Source organism: Numenius arquata, chromosome 5 (genome assembly GCF_964106895.1).
Source record: "Numenius arquata chromosome 5, bNumArq3.hap1.1, whole genome shotgun sequence".
Taxonomy (NCBI): Eukaryota; Metazoa; Chordata; class Aves; order Charadriiformes; family Scolopacidae; genus Numenius; species Numenius arquata.
The window spans coordinates 40,710,583-40,733,547 of record NC_133580.1 but is presented as its reverse complement, the minus strand read 5'-3'; the positions used below and the strand labels follow the sequence as shown (position 1 = coordinate 40,733,547).

The window sequence follows — 22,965 nt, the reverse complement described above, 5'->3', positions numbered from 1 at the left end:
CTAACTTGTGCTGTTGCTGCAGCAGCTTTTCCCAACCCGTGAACAGTGCCACAAAGGTGCTGCCTTAATATAGATAAGTAGTTTCACTGTCTTTTTAGATAGAAGATACAGTCAGTTGAAAACAAAAGACAGTTTAAAGGGAAACTTTAATTGTTTCAAAATCACTGGGAAGTACTGATATATGTAATGAAACATTTGATTTTTAACAGTCTTTCATGTTAAAAATAAGAGAGAAAGGCCAGATAAGGGGTGTCTTCTTTTAATCACCATAATATAAATACCAAGTAATATGGTTAGAATTGGATTGTCTGAAGGTAATAGCTATTTACAATGTTCTGAAGTCACTACTTTTAACTTATGTATGTTGCCCAATTTCCTAAAGTAAAGGTACGCTACTTTTCCTCCAGAAGACCCCAAAGACATACATACTTGTAAATGTTCAAATGCTTGTTTAGAACCTGGTTTGGTTCCTCTCTACAACAGAGTTGTTAGCATTGGGAGATCGTATTTCTAACCCTCCTGCCTGGGACTCCATCCAAAGCCTAGCTGGAAATCCTCATGTCCCAGATTTTCCATGGTGAAATCTGTTGGGGTGGCGGCACTCTTGTCTTTAAATCCATGCTGATGTAGTTCACCTTGGAGTCCATCCTACCCACATTAGATGCAGACCAAAATGGCTTTTTACATAACAAAGAATACAGTCATCATAATTGATATTTTAATGATAAACAGCATTATACATTTATATGACATTGCAGTAATATACAGGCCATACATTTGTATCAAAAGTGAGGGCAGGAATTTAACAACAAAACTGACATCCCATATCAGCATTGTGGCAACAGCAGCCAGAGGCTACCTAACAATTTGGGTCTGTCCTTCTTGCTAGCCATGGCTTGCAGTGTTATCAGGAGTCATAGGCACTCTCTGCCGTGCTTCCTCATGTCCCGAAGTCCTAAATGCTACACTGGTTATTTGTCTCTAAAACATGTTCTAAGCAGAGCTAAAATATATAGCTAAAAAGTCTGCTTTTTCTTGCTTGGTTCTTAACTAAATCACTTCTTTAGGGATCAGCGTATCTGAAAATTGGCGATGAGTAAATGCATGACTTTTCTTTCAGTTTCTGACATATTATGTCAGCTCTGTGTAGACAATTTTCTTTTTAAAACATCCTGAGACAAGAACATATGGTTCTTTCATTGTTTAATATTGCATTTTAATTCAGCTTAGAGGAATCGGCTCAGAGTCAGTAACTGCTCAGTATGGCTTTAATCTGGGACCTCTGTATTCAGATTTATGCAGAAAAAGACTTGGTGCAGATGGGGAACAATAAGCCTGATGATGAGAAAACAGATTTATTTCTCTCTCTCCTGTCTCATGTCTCTCTTGTGAAGGTGACATGCTTGACATGCGAGGTCACATGGGAAGAGCACATGATGCATCCTGTGTGTCACACAGCAACAGGAATGGCTGAGCGGCTGCTCTATTTCACAGCAAGCAGTGAAAGCATCCTTACCAAGGCTGTTACGGAGAAATTGCATATTGGAAGCTTCTTGATAGCTGTTCTGAAAAGCTGGTGAGGTATGTGTTTCAGTCACTTGTCATCTAAATCCCATCAATAGTCCACTGGACCATATTCTGAAGCTACAATTCAGTCCAGTGAAAACCCCACAAACATACAATTACTCCTATACAAACTAAAATGGCTTTTAATATGCTCAGACAAGGCAGCTCTGCACTGAGCCAAAGTACTCACCTTCTGGAGGAATGAACATGTTTAAGCTTCTGTTTTCTTCACACTGTCAAATACGGATTTGGAGGTTAAAAAAAGAGTGAGAAAATTAAACAAAAAGCAAAAAATCCTAGTCTAAAAATGTAGATATTTGCCCATCTTACACAATTAAATAATATTTATTTTCTAAATTATTCTTTTGTGAATGCCATTTGACAGGCTAGAATGATTATGAAATAAATTTGCTTATCATGTCTTCCATCAGAGTACAAGTTTTAGAACGATATATGCACTTCTGTGCATTTATCAATAATAGCTTCTTTAGTCAGAGAGGGAAGGTGAAACTGAAGATTTTATAACTGGCTGGACATAGAAGATCCACATCCCTTTCTCTGACGATCTTTGAGTTCAATTAGGCTGGAGTGTCATACTCCTGCAAGCATTATGTACTTAGTGGAGTGGAGACCTGTACTTGAAGCCAAAGGCTTCAAGTTTTTAGCACGCCCAACACATGTTTATCTAATCATAATACTCAAACTAATTCTACTGGGTAGCCAAAGCTGTATGTGCAGAAAAATAAATATCTGAATTAAAACCTTTAACAGACAATTCACACACAGTTATAGTGCCTATTTTCAATGTACTGCTTTACAATTATTTGCTACGTAAACTATTTGAAGTGTCCAAATATAAGATATATTTTGGTGATGGGAAATATTTTTAAATTACAAGATCACAAAGCATTAGAGGATCAAAAAGGCAAATTTACTGCTTGAAAACAGAGATTTTAGAGGACTTTATAAAGTAAGTCTGACTGAAAGAGATTATTTATGTGTCAATTTAGTGTGTAACAATATACTAATTTGAACATAAAATCACTCAGTAAATTCTTGACAGTAGTCATACTATACATGTTTTTTACAATCTGTCAATGACTACAAACAAATCTGTATAGTAATTACACTACTGCAGTGCTTGGGAGATACACATACAGCTCACATATCTTCCAGAATCTCCTACTGGCACTGAGGAAGTTACTTGATTTCTCTCTTGTTCAGCTCACATCTCCAAATTAGCACAGGGATTGCCTCTTCCTTTGTACCTCTAAAGTACCTTGCACATAGAGACTTCCGAGCAACTACTGTGATACGAATTACTAATCTAGAATCTAGACTATTCCAACTTGGCCAGGAAAAACACTGCAGGGACTGCGTAAGTCTGCTCCTGGAAGTATGAATCACTGCTTCTCTCTGAGAGGAAGCTGCCAACAGTTCTTGCGGGGGACACACACCAACAAAACACACTTTACTCTGATGTCTGCTAAAGAAATCTCTTCTAGAGTGTACTCAACTTGGCTAGAAACTGCCTCACTGAGATCACTTCTCCTACAACCACTGCACCTCACCTATGCTCGGCGTAATTATAAAAGTATCTCCACCAGTGACCATGGCCAGATGCCTGGTGACTTACAGATGACTCAAAGCTCTGGTGGCCTCTGACATTGTGGAGCATGTGAAATCCCTGACACAGCTGCGTGACCTGGCTCAGAGAAAGAAATGCCTTAGCATGGTTCCACAGATTCCTCGCTGAGTGTTCCCAGATGGTAAGAGATGGATTTTCCTCCTGTTAAGGGTTCCCAGATGTAACATGCAACAGCACTCAGTGCTGATCACCTTTTCTATCCAACATCTGTACAGAGGCTGTGGGAATGATCACGATGCACTATATGGACTGCAGTGTTATTAATATCAATGCTACTTTATCTTTTCCTCCAGTCTGGGAGTTACAACTGCCCTCTGACACATTGAGAACATACTGAAAGATGAAAACCCAGCTTGATGAAGCTCAAGTCCAAACATATAAAGGTGACATGAATAAGAGGAAAAAGCCTTTGGAAGATACAATGAATCAAAGAATGAATGTAGCTGTTTCTGGGATGAATTAGACAAATCCAGGGAATAGAGAGGCTCATTTAGACCAGTAGCATTCCCACATGGATTGTTAAGTAGTCAAGAGTCAGAGCCCAGTGCTCTTTCTGCCCCTCCTGCTGTTGCCTCAACACACACCTTGCCTTCACAATGCCAGTGAGCACGGGATGTGTCCATGTTGCCCCTTCATCTGCTTGCATCTTGAGAAGCCCCGACAAAGTTTGTTGATGGTTTTCACATCCCTTGGTCCACACAAGAGGCTGAAAGAGATTGTTTGCCTTGGAGCATTTACTGCAATATTCATACTTGGGGAAGAAACATTTTGCTTTCTGACCTTAAGACCGGAATTTTTCAGTGTTTCTAAACATTTATGTGGCAATAGTAACTTTTGACAATTTGCCCGTTTTTCAGTGCTCACAGCTTTTCAGAAAGCCTGCATTTCTCTCATAAAACTACAAACCCAGGCAAAATCAAAAATCCCTCTCTCCTTAACCGCCTTTCCAGGCCTCTGCGTGTGTACACACCCTCAAGAAAGAAACCTTTTTTCTTTGCAGATTACCTCCAAGTCATTTAAGGCTGCCTCGAGGCCGCACGCAGAGCCAGGCCTTCCCCGCAGCCATTTGCGGGGGCCCAGCTCCGTCCTGCGGCACCCCGCGCTCTGCCGGCCGAGGCGCCCAGCCTAGCACGGCCCCGGCGGCCCGCCCCGCCATTAATTCGGGGGCCGGTTTCTTCCCCCCCTCCGCGCCCCGTCAGACGCGGCCCGCTCCGCCACCCGCCCACCCCCGGCGGTGGGAGGAGCGGGGAGCGGCCCCGACCCCGCGGCGGCCGGAATCGCGGGCGACCGAGCAGGCGGAGCCACCGCGGCGGCGCGCAGCTGCGATATGTCGCACCCGTCCCCTCTCGCCCGGCCCAGCAAGCCCTGCAACCCCCGCGCCTTCTTCGATGTGGACATCGGGGGCGAGCGAGGTGGGGAGGGGGCGGGAAGGGGCCCTGGCGGCGGGGACCTGGGCGAGACCCGCGCGGTGGGGCCGGGACCGGGGGAACCAGGGCAGCCCCGTGCGGGATGCACCGGGCCCGGGCCGGGCCGGGCCGTGCGGCGGGGAGCGGGCGGGCGGGAGCGGCGCGGCTCATGCCCGGGCCGGGCCGCGCGGTGGAATGTTCTCGACGGGGAGGGAGCGTTGGGCTCCGGTGGCGCCGCGCCGGGCGCTGTCCCCGCGGGCTGCCAGCACCCACACCGAGGAAGGGGACGGGGAGAAACACGGCCCCGCCGCGAACAGGCCTCCTCGGGGGCGGGAGGGGCCTTCCCACCGGGCCCTCCGCCTCCCCTCAGAGGTTTTCCCGCCGGGCTGAACAGGCCCGAGGAAACGGAGAAGGCGGCAACATGGCTGCATCGGCGCCCCGTTCACTGTGGGTTCCCAGCTGAGGGAGGTATCCGTGGGTGATGCTGGGGAGCATCACCGCCATCAGTGAGCCCAGCGACGTGTCCCCACGCAGCCTCGCCGTACCGAGCGCGGCCGACCGGCACAGTGCCCCGCACCGCGTGTGTCCCCGGGGTGGCTGTGGCGGCGGCTGCGCCTGCACGCGTGCTGTCGGTGTGTCCAGCTCGGCCCCGATCGCAGCGACCCGCTGGTCGGGCTGCGGCTCCCGCCTTCACACCGGCCTGGGGTCGTGCCACAGCGTCGCCGGGCCTCGCCGGGCGGCCGGCCTGGGGTGCAGTAGGCGGTGGTGGTCTGCCCGGGGAAAAGCTCAGGCAAACCAGCCGTCCCGTCCCAAACTTGGCATCGCCAGTGTTGCCAGAGGTCATTCAAAAATCTGGGGAAACGGTCAAAGTGGAAACAAGTAAACAACAACAGGGAAGCTGGAGTGGTATTTGGAAGCATAGGTTTTCAAAATTTCCATAGACGTTGCCTTTTTGTTAGGGTATTGCCTCTCATTTATTCATTCTGCTACTCAGAAGAATAAAAGAAGAATGTCTGTAAGATGATTTGCTTTTTATTGACTTTCAGTTGTCTAATTTGTTTTCGTTCCTGTATTAATTAGAATTAATATATTTACATTTAGCTTCCGGTAGGGTTATGTTAACTAATTGACTGTGAGGCTGATGAAAAACAGGAGCATCAGCTGGTGGCTGAGATGGTGGTGAGAAATAGCTCTCCGAGAAGCCAGTTTCTGAAAAGACGAGAGTTTGACACAGAATCCATTTATCGACTATTACAGGATCTGTTAGCTATTCAGGTTTCACTTCTCTAGCTAAAACACGTACACTTTTTGTTTTAACAATTGTTTGTAGCGTGTGTAACTCTTAAATAGACTTTATTTAGATGCACATTAAGTGTTACTGTGTCTTAGTAAAATTGGGGTTTAAGAAAACGAGGAGTAAGGTTGGTGTACATATTTGGCATAAGCTTTTTGATCAAATAAAAGTTTCCACAAAAGAGCTTTTTTTTAATTGTGTATATTTTTGATTGAGCAAGCTACATGTGTATGTTAAAATAGACATGAAATAAATATGCATTTTATTGCATATTATATGCCACATATTTGGCTTTAATATATGTGTGTGTGATTTCCCACACAGTTTTTTTGGCAGAAAATGCATTTGGCGGTTTTGGTGGTTTTTTGGCCGAATCTGTCTTTATTCTCCCCAAGTTATTCTTGATAGTGGAATTAATTGTTGGTAATAACCTTGCTTAAAACCTAATATAACTCTGCCAGCAATTGCCATGGAACAACCCTAAAATGTAAATTTAATAGTAACCTAAATAAAAATAATTAAATCTGAAACATTAATTTCATTTGCCCTCTAATGCTTGATACATCAACCATGCCAAGGACAGGACTTAAAAATAGGTCTCATTCTCTCTTTGTCATTTCAGTTGGACGTATTGTCTTCGAATTATTTGCTGATGTTGTACCTAAAACTGCTGAAAATTTCCGTGCGTTATGTACAGGAGAAAAAGGAACAGGGCCTACTACTGGAAAACCTCTCCATTATAAAGGATGTCCTTTCCACCGAAGTAAGTTCTATGAAATCCTCTGTTTTCTTGCTGGCAACAGAAGTCTTCCATTATCAGTATTTGAAATATTGTTAAATAATGTTTTGGAGCACTTGTTTAAGAAACGACTGCAAGTAAGTTTTTGACTATTTGATCCTCCTGATGACTAGATGCTTTTACTATGCGTTGACAATAGTAAATTATAAATTTACTTGTAAGTTAGTAATAGTAAAACTAGTTTACTATGAGTTGTGAATAGGTTGAAATTGATGTCAGGTAAAGGATTAAATATCAAGTGATGCCCACTTAACTGAAAAAGAGTACTGAGGGGAGACTGGATAAATAAAAGGTAGGTTTCAGTTTTATTTAGGTGCAGGTGCTGGTGACAGGGATTGCTCTTTATCTCTGAATGGTTTTTCTTTATGCCTTTCCTGCCTTGCCGCTGTAGTTTATAATTATTTTCTTTTACAGTTATTAAGGAATTCATGATCCAGGGTGGAGATTTCTCAAACCAAAATGGCACAGGTGGAGAAAGTATATATGGTGAAAAATTTGAAGATGAAAACTTTCATTATAAGGTACTTTATTGGAGATACTAATTGTATTCAGTTTTTGAGGTTTCAGTGATTTTTATTTTTCTTCAAGTTCAGAATTAACCCTCTTTAGTTCAAGGTTAAGATATTTTTAAGCATTGGAAAGAATGCGGCAAGAAAGTCCCAAACTAGTTTGTACTTAAAGTCTTCGTTAAATACAGAACAAATACATGTGTGAATACACACAAAGGGAAGTCAACCTCATTAAGACAAAGACAACCATAGTTTAAGTTTTCTTTTTAATTGCATCATCAGAAGTTCATTTTAAACAATTTTTTAGTTCTCATTGAAGTAGGGCTACTATTTTAAGAGTGGCAGATTTTGTCACTTTGAAGCATATATAGTATGTTAGCATTAAATGGATTTTATGCTTTTTTTTTTTTTTTATGTACTAACAACATTCATAAGATTAGATGTGAGAGATAACTTTCTGATTTAAGAAGTGTGGAACCCATGGTAAATTGAACAATTAATCTAAGGGAAAATTTAGAAGAAAGCATTTTCCCCACTACAGTTATTTTCAATGACATGAGAAGAAAAAGGCTGTTTATGAATGGCTTTTTTTTCACCAAAAATGTTGGAAGAATGTGCTGTGAACAAAGCAAGCTTTTGAATATGCAAGGTCTCGATTTGAGGATGTTATTTTAAGAGATGCTGGCTTTGATGGCAGAAATTCCTACCCCTCCCATTACTTACTCCCACTCCTGTATCAGAGCTCACTATTTCATTACTAGCAACCATTTGTGCAGTCCCACAAGCAGTTTTGTCAGCCCAGTTGCAGAAGAGAGGAGGGAGCTGTGCTGCGAGAATAGGAAATTCTAAAACAGTCTTTGTCCTCGAAATCAACATCTAGTGACACCAGGAAGACTGCAGGTGCATGTACTTTACACACACAACTTAACAAGTACAATTTTTGAAAAACAGTTTTCTCAGGATGTGTCCTGTGTCTTCTCTTATTTCTTTTGCAAAGGCATAACCTTTAAAATGTCTGTTACCATTCTTCAGGCTTCTCTTTATCATCAAAATCAAATGCAGCTGATGTCTCTAGGGTCTGTCTTTTGACATAAGATTGACTTCTCTTTTATGCTTTTGAAGAAGAAATGTTTGCCTTCTGTATTTTCAAATTTTTTTTTAAGCATTTTAGTTCTACCTTTCTTTAAAAATGGGTATTCCAGAAAGGGAAGAAGACTGTTTTTCACCATACTGTACAGCAGGTCTGTGTATCTTAAGCCTACAATTTATACAGTATTTGAAGATCTCCAAATTTAAGTACTACCTGTGCAGTGTGACTTACATTTTTTGGCTAGCAGACTTAGCTACTCTGGAGAAGAGTGGCAACAGCAGTAATTGTTCCGAGTGCTCATTTATGTGCTCAGCTGTACATAAAGGACTGTGACTGGAAGAAAACCCCTGTGCTTGAGCTGTCAGTAATCACATCTTGAACTTGGGTGGGACTACTACCTGGAAACAACACAAATAACATGTTCTGCAAGTATCCCGTGCGACAGCTGTAGGTGTAACAATTCTCAGCACCGGCATCGACCATTTTCATATTGTGTTACTATGTGATAGCATATGAATCGCTCCTCAACAACACTCACTAAAAAACTTACCGACATCTTTGTCCTGTGGTTAAAACAAAGCCCAAACTGCAATTATGCTTGCCTCCAAACAGTATTTTAGGAAAATAAAATATGGCAATCCTCCACTAATCAGGCGTTGCAGTCCATGATCAAGTTCGGAGCAATAACTGGAAATGTAGCTCCAGCATTCATCGTAGCGTTAATGACAGTTGTGAGAGATGTTCCCCGAAGTCTGGCACTTGCTATGGTGGTGCCTGTTTGCATGGTTTCCTGTAAATTGCAATAAACTGCAAGATTTTGTCCGTAGTCAGTTTATGATGTCAGATCAATCCCAATAGGCTTTTTTTGGTGTCACTTCTGCAGCTAATGGCTGCGCTGTTGTGGAACACCCAACTTACACAGTCCTCAAGTAGTGTTGTTACCATGGCGTAGTGTTGCATGCCTTGAATCTGTCAAAAAATCTGATTATGTCTGGACTTTTTTACTCGCTTTGTAAGTTTACAAAATGACAAGCAGAAACCATCATGGGAAAGACACTCAATCTATCTGCAGTATTTTTCCAAACACTCACAGCAAGAAAATGCATGAGTGTCAACAGTTCCGTTCATAAATAGGGACTGTCAGCATGGGACTAATGTTGAGAAGTGGTCCCAAATGAATCGGGGTTGCATGTGAGTATCAGAGCCACCAGACTGCTGTCTGTAACTTTCCAACTTGTCCTCCAAATCTTTACAGACAATAGGTAAACTTGCAGGTGTAAGGCAACACCAGAGCTTATTGTTACTTGGCTCTTTGTTTACAAACCATTGCTGTTTAGCATTAGTTGTAACCTGAAAAAAAAAAAAAAAAAAAAAAAAGTAAGATTTACGGGTCTTATTCTGCCTCTTGAGCAGTGAGTCAGTGACCTGCCTCACATGTTATTTGCAAAAGTCTCCTATGGGGGAACCCTTTCTGATTAACTTGTCAGCAATTACGACACCTGCATTCCTGCAGGCTTGCTACCAGATGCCTTTTCTTGCTGTAGAACACAGGATTCCTCTCTGTTGCTTGCCATCTCTGGTTCCCAGGATGAGTTTCAAGATTAGAAGAGACAAAGATTATTATTATTCCGGTAGCCTTCTGCTGGCTTGGTGCAATTCTAGCTCTCAGCTGTACAACCTTTTCCCAGAGTTCCTGAGCCAAATCCTGTTTGAGACTCATTGTGCCTTATGACCAAATGAACACCTCGGGCAAGGAGTTCTCCCTACCACCATGGAGATCCAAACACTGCGTGGGAAAACAGTTTTCAAAACAACGTTCTTCAAAGTGGCAGAGACAATAGGGACAAAACAGAGGCTTAAATACAGCTGTCTCATACTGTTGTCTCAAACTAATCAGCCTCCCGTTGAGCTCAAGGTCTACTTCACAGCAATTTCTGCTTTCATCTCCTCTGCGCTGCTATACTTTTTTTTTTTCATCCTCCGCTTCTCCCCACAGTATCAAGTTTCTTAGGAATACCACAGTTTGCATGCTTCAGTCATACCATGTCTTGGTGTAACATACTGACTTGGGTTAAACAGAGTTCCTTGCACTTAATAACCAGATCAACCTGGGGAGAGTAATTTCTTAATGACTGTGTCATGCCAGTTTAACAACAAGAGTTCACAACATATACGAGAAGTACATTTTTGCAGTAAGTGAAAATGAAATAATCTGTGTGATGGAGCAAGATAATTCTTATTTCAAAGAAGGAAAAAGTACTTACGGGAAACGAGATAAACAGTACCTTCTCATGTTGTGCCATTTAGTAAATTTTTTTTAGTTTGTAGCCTGGTAGCATAAGCCAAGACAATTAGATGGTTAAAAATCCCAACAGAATAAAAACTGTCTCTCTAGAAAAGTGAAGGAGTTAAAAAGAAAACCACCAACCTTTAAATAATAAAGACCACAGTCCCCTAAACCCCATAGTTCTATGACATACTTTGTGTGAGTAGCCCTTATAAAATAAACAATACATACCCATCTTGACAGCTTAACATTAAAGTTGGTTTAAGTGATGTTTTGCTTTGTTAATCTTGAGGCCAGTGGTCCTGAACAATCCAGTGAGGAACTCCAAAGTTCTCTCAGGTGATCTGTCTAAAGTCAGCAGCTGTGCAGGGGATTGAGTGTACAAGAAGCAGACAGAAGTTACAGCATCGAGTCCCATGTGTGGCTCTGCTTGCTAGCCTGCTAGGTGGCAAGTAAAGATGCAGAGCTGGGCAATTTTCCCTCCTCAGTCACAATGCATAGAATTAGTTGCCATCTGTATGTAACTGGTTTACCGAATTGTCATTATGGCTGTCCTTGCTATATATATTAATAGCCTTACCGAATCTTATGTACGGGTTTTATAACAGACCTTTTATACGTTGGTTGTGATCTTTTTTTCCCCAATGCAGCATGATAAACCAGGGCTGCTGAGCATGGCCAATGCAGGACCTGGTACTAATGGCTCTCAGTTCTTTATTACAACGGTGCCTACTTCTCACCTGGATGGCAAACATGTGGTGTTTGGCCAAGTGATCAAAGGAATGGGTGTAGTTAAAATATTAGAAAACGTTGAAGTAAATGGAGAAAATCCTGCTAAGGTAAGCAAAATCCAAAGCACTTAGGACTTATGTTTATTCTTCCATTATATTGTGTATATTCATTTCTTCTAAACGCTTGGTATAATGTTTAGAACTATTAAATGTTAACCGGTTATTTTTACTAGCAGTGTTAATTTCCATTTTACTATCCTTCTTAAGAGGCTTTTGTTCTTTTGCTGTAAATTTCCACAAATGATTTATGCAACACAGCTGTGAGGGTAGAAGCCTTTCTCAGGGTGAAGGTGGAACTGCACAGCTAGAAGTGTAGGATGAGTGATGAAATTAAAAGGTGGAATTCACAATCCTACCTAAGTGATAGGTAATTATTATGAATTTTATGTCAGAAGTTGTATTTCTGGAAAAGCAATTGATGTGTAGGTCACGTCAGTTTGTGGTGGTTTGAAAAATTAATACCTCTGTAACTTTAAAAGACTTACCAGTTTGAGAAAGAACCATCTTCTCTAATGGAGTAGAAATTCCATGTTTTGGCAGCTCAGCTTGCTGCCAGTTCCTCTTCCAGCCTTTCCATGGAGCATGGGTATCGTGTTCTTGGAATGCTGCTCCTCTGAAGGCAACACTTTCTGTGATAAAAACCTTTTGATGAAGATAGGCTAATGATGTGATGGGTTTCTGAAATCAATGTACCCAAACAAGAGATGAAAAAGCATCTTTACTGAATTTCGAAGAGCACTCAGAAGTTGTGGCTTTTTTGGGGGGAAATTGTCTTAATAAGCAATACTGCTATTTACATTTTATTTTTTCAGTTGTGCGTCATTGCAGAATGTGGAGAGCTAAAGGACGGAGATGACTGGGGCATTGTTCCCCAGGATGGATCTGGAGATGCTCATCCAGATTTTCCTGACGATTCAGATATAGACCTGAAAGATGTAAGTATTTTTCTTTTAAGGTATTTTACAGAATGCAAGACTTGTAGGTAATCTGAGTTACATGGTGTCTATGATGATGTTCACTAAGCCTTTTTTCTTAAGAATTGATCAAGGTCCTGATCAAATGGTGACATCCAATTTTAGGAAAGAGAATGCTGTGGGAAGGGATTGCTGTCTCTTTTTTCAGTGCTAATTGCAGCTGATGTTTTTTTTCCCCCAGTAACTAAAAATGAAAATACTTATAATTATTACACTTAATTTCTTTCTGTTCTGTTTCTTTTTTTATGTTGTAGTGACAAATTGCGATTACTAGAACTCCATCCTGCAGATGGCTAACAATGTTGCATGTTTTCTGTGCAACTTTTTAAATATCCACCCTTAAAAAGATTTTTTCTCACTAACTAGAAATAATAAAAGATCAACCTTTTAAAAAGATTTTTACTACCTCAGAGCTAGTCGTTCTCAATTCCCAGTAGTAGTTTGCTTTTCAAGTTGTTCAGACTGAAGGAAGACCTTTTGTTGAGAATTAGGGAGCAGACTGGTGAAAGCAGCTCTTCTGCGGGTTTTACTTTATTGTAAAGTGAAATAGACAAATAGTGTAAGTCAAACAGTGTTTTGTGAAAGGGGAAAAAAAGGGGGCTGCATGTATAGATTCCAAATACAAAATTAGAAATAGACTAGTAAAAAAAATTTACAGCTAGAAATCTGAAACTCCTCGTGTCTGGCTATTGAGAAGCACTTCAGCTTGTGAAAATGTTTTTGGATAGCATTTGATGTGGTTCAGAACTGAAGCTGGCAGGTGCTTGCCTCCTTTAACCTTAAACTTGTTCATATAAACTAACTACAGAAACCGTGGTGGCATTGGTGTCAAGCTGTGATCAGTTTTTTTCAAGGTCATTAATTCTAGTTTTACAAATGGCAATATATACATTTGACAGAGCTTGAGCTTAAGACAGCTGTGGTATAGACAGCAGTAATTATAAACTACTTATTGCCAGTGGAAAAGTAACTTAACACTTGAAATGTATGCCAGTCTGGAAACAGAAATGATGGATTTGATAAAGACAGGCAGTTATTCTTTTTTTTCCTTCCATAGAAGTTTTAAGTGTTTTGAGAGAAGGAGAATTGTGTTGGTACGACTTCTAGTTTGAGAGCGTGCAGAGTTCCGGTGACTAATAGCATTTTGAGAAGCAGAAGACAAAATTGCCTCAGGAATAAGGCAGTCTTGGTTGAATGCTTTGATTGTTAACATGTCTTTTCTATGAATAATGGTCAACACCTTTATATATAGCTCTGTGTGGGTAGCAGCATTTAGGGGAAGGAGTTGAACTGCTGTGTCGTCTCTGTTATTTTCTCACCCTTTATACTGTAGAAAACTCATTAGGAAATTCATCTTTCAGATTATCGTGTTACATAAAGTAGAAAATACTATAGGAATGGTTTGAAGCTAGTATTTGTCTAAAATCGGAATATTTTTATTTTGAGATTTTATAATAATCTTTGAAAGAGGATGGACATGGGATCCTACTGTTAAAACATTAAATAATTCAAGACTTATTTCCTAAGTACATTCATACTTTATATTTTCCATCTATTTTATTAGGTTGACAAGATTGTGGCCATAGCAGAAGACATAAAGAATATAGGAAATACTTTCTTCAAATCGCAAAATTGGGCAGTGGCAGCTAAAAAATATAGTAAAAGTTTACGGTAAGGCTATCATCATTCAATCAGGTAGTTCCTATAACCCAAATTAATACTGCTATCAAGCAATGATATGTGTATTTAAGAAGTGCCGGTTGCTGTGCTCGTTACTTTTTCTTCCTTTTTTAAAAAAAGAGCCTTCTGAATCTCAAAAATACCTGGTTGATTTTTAGCTACTTATTCAGGTAGGTCTTGTACTGATTGCTAGGTAAGAGCTATAGGCAGGAAGTATTGTTTAAAACAGACTAAATTTACTTTTTTAATACTCTTGCTGTGCTGGTGCATAACTGGGAAGAAAAGCACAATAGTATAGTCAGGGTAGTTAATGGACAGGAAAGGAGGGATTTCTCTGATTTCTGAAAACAAGTAGGTTTAGGAAATTGTTACGTTCAAGAGAGAGCACCCCCAAATGTGACCCTTATTAATTTTTTTTTTGAGGCTCCATACCATCATCCTGACTCCATGTATAATTCGGACTTACCTTTAAAATCATTGTCGTTCTGCTTTTGTTTCTATACTGCTCCTCTGCTCCTTTCTTCTTTTCATGCTTTTTGCTTTATGTATATGAGCTTCTTGTGAAAAAATAAGTTATACTGACCTTTATCATGGCCTTCTTATTGATCACTGGTTAACTAGTGGTAATTATAATGAAAGAAAAATAATTCAGGCGTATTTAATGCTTCAGCTGACTGGGTTTCAAACAAATCATGTGTTTTTGAAGCATAAAAATGAATCCTTTAATTACAAGTGTCAATCCAAGATAGAACATCTCCCCCTGCCCTCAAAAAGCCTGTCATAGACCCAACAGAAACCCTGAACTAAACAGGATTTCTATGTAAACCTTTTAGAAATCATACAGAAAAAAGGCTGGGATGGCTGGAATGGATCTTTAAGGAGCTTTGTGTTGTATCTGTCCACTTCCTCACCCCATTCTTAGGTAAATACCAGGTATAATTATGCCATCCCTTGCAATCAGTTGTCTTGCTTACTCTTAAGCACACCCAATGAAGGCTTTTCCAGTTTGAGCAGGTGGCTTCTATTTGGTGCTTATTTGTCCTTGTGGATGGAAAGGACAGTAACTTTTCTAGACTAAACAAATCTGATCATTCCAGCTGTTCTTTATAGGTCATACTTTTGTGGACATGTCCTGTTGTTGTATCTTAAAATCTAATACTTTGTGTGGGGTGGTGTACTTCAGCTGGCACTTTGCCAGGACTAGTAGGAACAGAATAGTTCTTATCATCTCCCATGTCTTATGTACAGCTCACCTAGCAAACCCTCTGGCGATGTTGGTTTTTTCTTTTTACAAACCATAACCATTATAACCTTCTGTTCTTTTTCTTGTCTTATTGCTGCTTAACCGTTTTTTTTAATATGTAAGAATTGACACCTTTTTGTCAAAAAATTTATTACGTCCTACTATCTCTCTTGATATTCATCTTACTGGTTTCTTTGACTTGGAAGCTCTAATTTTATTTCCAGAGTGGTTGCAGTCTTTAATGTTTTGGTGTGATTTATAAATATTAGTAGTGTATTCTGTTTGTTTTGAACACAGTTTTGTATTATAACTCTCCTTACCTTTTTACCGAATTCTCTCTCTTCTGGTCCTTGTTTTTTGCATGATGCCCAGCAAGTGGAAGACTCACTGTGACTGTCTAATTTACTTATAAAATATTGCTTTTTTTTTTTTCTGTGGTCCAAAGTTGTATACAAACCATGCAACACTCAAAAGACAAGGCATGCAAAAATTGAATTTACATAGGCACTGATCTGCAAAGACTGCATCGATCATGGCATGCTTAAAATGTATGCAAACACATGGTTTTTATTTTTTAAATAAGAACACAAAAGTTGTATCAAGTAGGCCAGTAAAAGTGTTAGAACTTATATATCCACAACAGACCTTTGCCCTTGAAATAAAAAGTGACAGCATTAGCACATTGTAAATGAAGAAGAATGAGATACAGCTTGCCTATCAATTTGCCTGTGAAATAGAGATGCAGTAAACAACGTGGCTTAGCCCTGAGCCAGTGTCAGTTTTGAACTTCAAGAAGAAAGTCATGAAGACATGAAGGAAGACAGTGGAAAAGAAGTGGGAGTTACTAATGCTCATACAGTGCCCTTCTTTACAAAGTGAAGTTAGCTTCAACTTTTAGCCATAAATGCCTAAATTAATTAAAATATTACTGAGGGAACTGAAGAAGAGTTGAAGGTTCCCATGAATGAGGAAGCTGCAGTGGTGGTGTTGACTTTTTGCCACTTATGAACAACATTTTTTGAGAATAAAGTCATTGAGAGAAATCCTAATGCTTTCATGCCATACAGAATAGTCTTAAGAAAAATAATGCTGTTAGTACAGTGGAGGGAAAAGAGTTACAGGAAGACATTTGCCAGTGAGTTCATCTTTTTTTTTTCAGGGTAGATCTTAAATATTTAGTTTAATAAATATTTGTAATAGTGGAATTGAAGCTGCTTTAAAAATACCAGTTTGGCGAGGCCAGTTCACACCTATCTGTGGAAAGATAGCTGAGGGAGAACAGAATGGAAGTTGCAACACTAATACATGCTCTTCATAAATCTGTTTTTCTGCAGGTATGTAGAAGCTTCTGAAGCAGTGGCAGAGGAGGCAGACAAACCAAAGTTAAAGACTGTTGCTTTGACCTGCGTTTTAAACATCGGCGCTTGTAAACTAAAACTGTCAGATTGGCAGGGAGCTATTGAATGTTGTTCAGAGGTAAATTTACTGTTCAGTATTTTGATTAACAATTGGCCTATACAGAAAATGGAGACTGAAATGACACGTTTTAAGAGTTTTCTGACAAGCTTATGATTTGAAAGTAAGCCAAGTAGAAGGCTGATTGTGAAGTTATTACTAACTTTCCAGTATGTTATGTGGCTTTTTAAAAAAGATTTTGGAATTGAAATGACTGATTGGAAACAAACAAAAGAGGGCTGTTGCTTATTGCCAGAAAAAGCGCACACTGTCACCATCAGTTTTGTTTCCTAAGAGCAGAGCTAATTTTTCTATTACAAAGAGTTAAATGGTCTTCAGTGAAAGAGGAATGCTTTTTGCTGGCAGAGTGGTATGAGCAAAATCTTTTACTTGCTTTTAGGTTTGATGGTCTTGTATTTTATTCACTGAAGTGACTTTTCTGACTAAAGCCCTTTCAGGTAGGCTTAGTGGTGAAATGAAACCGGTGAACAGGAAGAAAGGAGGAAGGAAACAGTAGATACAGAAATACTGAAAAATAATAGAACTGAAGAAAAAAAAAAAGGAACAGTGATATAGACATACTGACAGAATTTAGTACTGTTGAGGAAACTTTAAATAACTCAGTAAAACTCTGAGATTTTGAAGGAAACAGAGTAAAGAACGCTCTTACCTGTCCACAGAGGATCCTGAGCAGCATCTCCTAGGGCTTCATGCTGAAAGCAGGAGTCTTGGCTAATCTGTGTGTGAGGGAGAAGTCTTTGGAGAGCTGGGTTGCTTTCTAGCCTGCTGACAGCATTACCACGTGGAAAACTTCCATAAACCTATCTTCAGGACGGACGAATGGGGGATGGGGCGAGAAAAAAAATACACAAAACCTGTGTAATGTGATATCTGTCATCTAGAAAAAGGTAAAAATGGAAGCACCATTTGATTTAAGTGTTACAGATATAAATTATTAATCATAATACTTGCCATTGAGGAAAAAAAAACTTTTTTTTACCTTTAAGATTACAGAATTGTTAGGTAAAGGCAACTCCATAGCTGTAACAGACTTTGGTAATTAGTTAGCTTATGCCTCATCACAAGTGTTAAACAGAGTATCAGTGCTTTAATCAGAACACCAGTTTCCTAAGATTAACTAGTAGAGTTCAAGGTAAATGCTAATGAGAAACAATTACTTTTATGATTTCCTAAGGCCAAAGGTGTTTTAAATTAACAATCTGTTGTTCATGCATTATTTGGTGCAAATAAGGGACTAGAATGGCTGAACCTGTTCAGACAAACATTGCTTTAAAATAGCTGTAAGCACGATGGTTGAGCCAAAACCAAGGAATGAGACCTGTGCGTACACAGTACAGACCTGATTTTCTAATTCCTGACACAGAAGAGGCTCCAGGCTTTAGAGCAGACAGATCAGAACGAGTGCCCAGAGTAAGACTTCCATTGTATGAACAGCCAAAACTGAAATGATTTAAAAAAATCTGGGTGCATTGTCTGATGTCTATAATTCTTAATGAATTAAAGTTAATAAATGAAATTAATAAAGCCACACATTCATTCAAAGATATTTAATCACTCAAAAACTGTATTCTTTATAATAATTGAAAAAAAAAAAAGGGCATGCTATAGAATTATCATCTGCAGTAAGAAAAAAGAATGTGATCTTCGCAGGCAAGAAAACAACACCTAGCCAGCCAAATTAACTGAGGTACTTTGAATAATTTAAGTAATCAAATAGCGGAACAGTCTCTTTGCCCAGTCTCTTTGTAATTCCTATTTTGATGCTGGCATATACATGTTAGTGAACCCATTCAGCTCAAAAAAGGCATAATGACTGGAACTTGGCAAGGTTCCCAAAGCCTGAGCTGCGTTGCCTGCATGTATCTTTCTAGCCTTCAGTGAAAAAAGCTTTACAGGAAATCTGCGTGTTTTCTTTATGATGCCATTTGAGGGTTTTTTTTTGGTGAAGGAGCTGCATTATAGAGTTGTACTATGAGAATCAAGGTTAGGATAATTTGAAGTGCAGCACCACCTCTGCCTTGACAGAGAGATATGTACACACACACACAGAGGTTCCATTTTATCCTCATACATGCTCATCCTTCACAAAAGACCACTTCTGGTGCAGTGGCATTAAAACTGATTAGCTAGCTATTCAGTGTGCTACAGTACACCATTCCTTTTTTACACAGTTAATGTTTTGACAGCTTACCCTCAAACCAACTGGGGAGATTGTCTGCTGGTGTGAACTGTGCCATTTGTGGAGATGGGAGGCTGTGAAGTATGTGAAATGTTAATGTGACAATTTTATTACATTTACAGGCTCTTAAAATAGATCCAGCAAATACTAAAGCTCTCTACAGACGGGCTCAAGGATGGCAGGGAATAAAAGATCTCGATCAGGCATTGGTAATGATCACAATATTTAATTTTTTTTTTTTTTTTAAAGAAATCTTAACATTTAATCAGAAGATTAACTTATATTTCTCTTTCATTTAAGGCTGATCTTAAAAAGGCTCATGAAATAGCCCCTGAAGACAAAGGTAAAATAAAGCTGTTTCTTTATAAATTCCTTTTTTTTTTTTTTTTTAGAATGTAACAAAGTAACCAGGGTAGTATTTAGTAGGAAATCTTACCAGTGTGATGCCTAAAATGCTGGCTTCTAACAGCTTAAATGCTGATGTGCAGAGCCCACTAAGGTGGAAAACCCATTTTTATACAGCAGTGATGCTTCTGCTCTGCTGGGAAACCTGCTTATGTAGGTCAACAGCATGCCTCTTGAACCATCTCCCTACCTCACAGGGGTCTTTCTTACTAACTTTAATTTCCTGGTGCAATTGGGTAACTCATAAATGCTGTGGTGGCACCAATACTATGCTTGCTACACCCTCCTCTACCTGGCTAAGGGACAAGGGTTTGTTGCTGCTAGTGTCTGACCTAAGAGAAGATTAAACGCAGTTCTATTAAGTGAAATAAGTTGCAGCAGTGTGACCTGGTCTTGACATATTAGGAGAGCTACCGTAAAGAGATTACTTACCTGTATCATGGATTTTCTTTCTACGCAGCTATCCAGACGGAAACACTCAAAATCAAGCAGAAGATAAAAGCCCAAAAGGAGAAAGAGAAGGCAGCTTACGCTAAAATGTTTGCTTGATTTTTTTTTTCTAAACTTTTAAATCTATGCACTAACTCATGCAAAAGGATAAATGGAGCTGCTTCTTTCATTTGCCCTGTACTGCAGTTTTCAGTGTTTACAACTCAAAAGTCTAATAATAAAGACAAACTGTTCAAAGGTGATGCGCTTTTCTTTTTTTAAGCTGTAATAACTTGTGCTTTGTCACTCAGGTGTGTTTCTAACGAGTAAATCAGTAGGGGTTGTGTTTTTGCAGCTTAATAATTGGTGCTTCCTAAGAAGCTTGGTTTAACACTAAGACAATTCAGGCAGTTTTTATTAGAGTTTTTATTAGAGCAGGCCTGATTTCTCGTAAGGAATAAAAATGTTGGTAGACATACAACGAAGGTGTATTACACTTTTTTTAACCACTTCACAGGTTGTACTGCAGATGGGCTCCCTATTATCATCAGGAAAAAAAAAATCTTAACTGTAAATTTGATGTAAAATGCGTAACACTTAAAAGCAGTGACAATTTTCTAGACTGATGTATTTTCCCTACTGCAAGGTAGGATTACATCTAGCAAATCACTCCAGATAGAGAGAGAAAAATCCTTTTTTTAAGGGTAGCTACTAAATTCTTCCACCATACCCACAGTTCTGGATATGGCTCGTGTTATCACTGAACTTCAGCAATAAATCCAGGATCCAAAGTTCCTTTGTCAGTCCTCAGAAGAACTTTATTCTGCCTGCCACACAACTCCTGTAAAGAAGTTCTATTTAAATAAGGCAAGGGTTTAACCAGAAGGCACCAACTTTCCATTTAATGCAACAGTCATACCTAAAATTCAGAACGGCACATTAGCCTCAAACTCTTTAACATTCGAGTCAGTGCTGTACTGTAATGACAATGCAGCATAAAATACTCCAACGTTTTGGTTGGCAATCAGAAGTCACTGAATAATTTCCCGCCAATTTACATCCCATTATAAGCTGGTCCTCCTCCACCTTCAGGCACTACCCAGTTAATGTTCTGACTTGGGTCTTTAATATCACAGGTTTTGCAGTGGACACAGTTCTGAGCGTTTATCTGCAGTCTTGATCCATCTCCTGCTTCCAGAGGAATATATTCATAAACTCCTGCGAAGAGCAAAAGAGAGCTATCACTCCACCGAACAGTTTTTCCCTCTGCACGTATGCTCAACTACTTACCAGCACGTGTAACGAGGGCAGTGTATTACCAGTGTGATTTTACTGCCTGCTTCCGTGCTTGTCATGAAAGTACTGAACATAATATATTTTAAGACCTGCACTTGAACCCTCTTCTAGGCGGAAGATTGGATGGAATGCCTGAAGTAAATAGTAGACCAGGTGGACTCCTCTTAAAGTTCTAAGACTTCCGTCGTGCAAAAACAGCTCAGACACACATTTTTATTACCTACCTGCTGGACAAAATCTTTGTTCCGGTCCATCGAATACAGCCAAATTCCTGCTCACGGGGATGCTGTCATCTTTGAGAGTTAAGTGAGCAGGCTGGTCGTGTTCATGGTTTGTACCACTTAAAGCCACAGATGACAACAGATCAAAACTGATTTTTCCGTCAGGCTTTGGGTATTCAATAGGTGTGCAATCTTTGGCTGGCTTGAGCTGAGCAAAATCTGGTCCTAAATAAATTTTTAATAAATAAGTTTCAGTATAGAATTACTATAATTTACACTTATTCACAAACAATTTAATTAAGATATTTTAACTTCCCTTGTCATCAGAATAAAGTATTTATTAAAAAGTAGCTTTTTCCATGACAGGAAAATTATGCTAAGTATAACAGTGTATTAATGTCTTCATTTACAGTATATGCTAGGTAACAGGCAAGGTCTGCTTTGCTGCCTTATCATCGATTTCTTTTTTACACTATGTGGCCTCGCCTCTTGACCAGATGTGCTCCAGCTTCAACTAAGACCAGAAAAGGTTGACATACACATTTAGGATCTTATTTGAGGAGATAATGAAATTACCTGGATGTTTTAGTGTCCATGGTTCCATTCCTCTCAGTATCCAGTAAAATATACCTGTGTAAATCATTCCTCCGTACACACCAAGTATGCTATGGCAGGAGGGTCGGATGTTTCTAACCGCATACAGCTCTTTCCAGACCCAGGACTTTTTCAGGTTCTCTTCATATTCTTGCACATCAAGTCCTAAGGCAGTACATTACTTGTTAGGTACCTACAGTACATAAAGACTATCCTTGAAATAAAAAATAATTGCTGAATAAAGGCAACTGGTAGCAACGAAGGCAGCAAAATGAGAATTTCAGAATAACAAGCTAGGAATACACTACACAACATATTTCAGCCCCTTGAAGAGATGTGTTTTGTTGGCAGTTACCGGCAGTTATCTACTGCTCCTTTGTAGCTTCTATTAAATGACCCACAAGCAGCATTAAATTGCCTCAAACCTCGGCAAAATATAAACATAACCGGCCAGGTGGCTACACTGACACCTCTATGGGAAAACAGCTACTCGCTCGTGAAATCCAAGAATCGACCGGGAGAGTTCACCTGTGATCCAACAGCCAGGTTTGTAATTTTAATGTTATCAAGTTCAAAACTTTTTCCTTTACAAGTTACGCAACCGCAAGCATTCTGATTTCAGTAACTACGACTATGGCCCAATGGACGATGCCAGTGCTAGAGAACAAGTTCTCTCCCCTTGTAATCAGCAAGTTAATGAGATCTATTAGACTACAGACTTTTGATTTAAACCCTTTGATCGTATTCTTTACGAATACTAGACATTGCACACGACATATGACACATCTACTGCAGTGTAGTTAAAGTCGAGTAATTATCTTAGAAAAAAACCAGGTTTTTTCAAATGAAAATTTTCGGAGAGCTTCCCCTTTATCATTCTCCATTACTACTGTATAGGAAGAGATGTTCTAAATACTAAGTTTTAAGCCTTGTCTACACATGAAAACATACTTCAGTCCGTATTTTCTGTCTCATAAGGCTCTGAAAAAAGTTCATTATCTATGCACAGAGAAGAAAAGTGGGCTGTAATAGTCTACTGTCTTGACAAAACTGGAAACAGCTTATAAAACCTGTCTGT

At 39.6% G+C, this 22,965-nt stretch overlaps 2 protein-coding genes across 2 annotated transcripts in view; one reads left to right on the top strand and one right to left on the bottom strand.

The window, feature by feature from the left end:
- The first annotated feature begins 4,030 nt into the window (after window positions 1-4,030).
- On the top strand, window positions 4,031-20,038 carry PPID (peptidylprolyl isomerase D). The gene is given in 14 exon segments (XM_074147912.1): window positions 4,031-4,144; window positions 4,146-4,214; window positions 4,216-4,328; window positions 4,330-4,402; window positions 4,404-4,626; window positions 6,537-6,677; window positions 7,128-7,234; window positions 11,250-11,438; window positions 12,203-12,325; window positions 13,929-14,035; window positions 16,622-16,763; window positions 19,065-19,151; window positions 19,243-19,285; window positions 19,808-20,038. Coding segments are annotated over 14 exon segments (1,620 nt in total). The 3' UTR covers window positions 19,897-20,038.
- ETFDH (electron transfer flavoprotein dehydrogenase) overlaps window positions 19,333-22,965 on the bottom strand; it is a 21,468-nt gene continuing 17,835 nt past the window's right edge. Inside the window, exons 11-13 of the mRNA XM_074147910.1 lie at window positions 21,870-22,052; window positions 21,297-21,518; window positions 19,333-20,994 (exon numbers count right to left, since the gene is read on the bottom strand). Coding sequence (XP_074004011.1) covers window positions 20,831-20,994; window positions 21,297-21,518; window positions 21,870-22,052 — 569 coding nt within the window. The 3' untranslated portion in view covers window positions 19,333-20,830. The remainder of the gene's footprint in view (window positions 20,995-21,296; window positions 21,519-21,869; window positions 22,053-22,965) is intronic.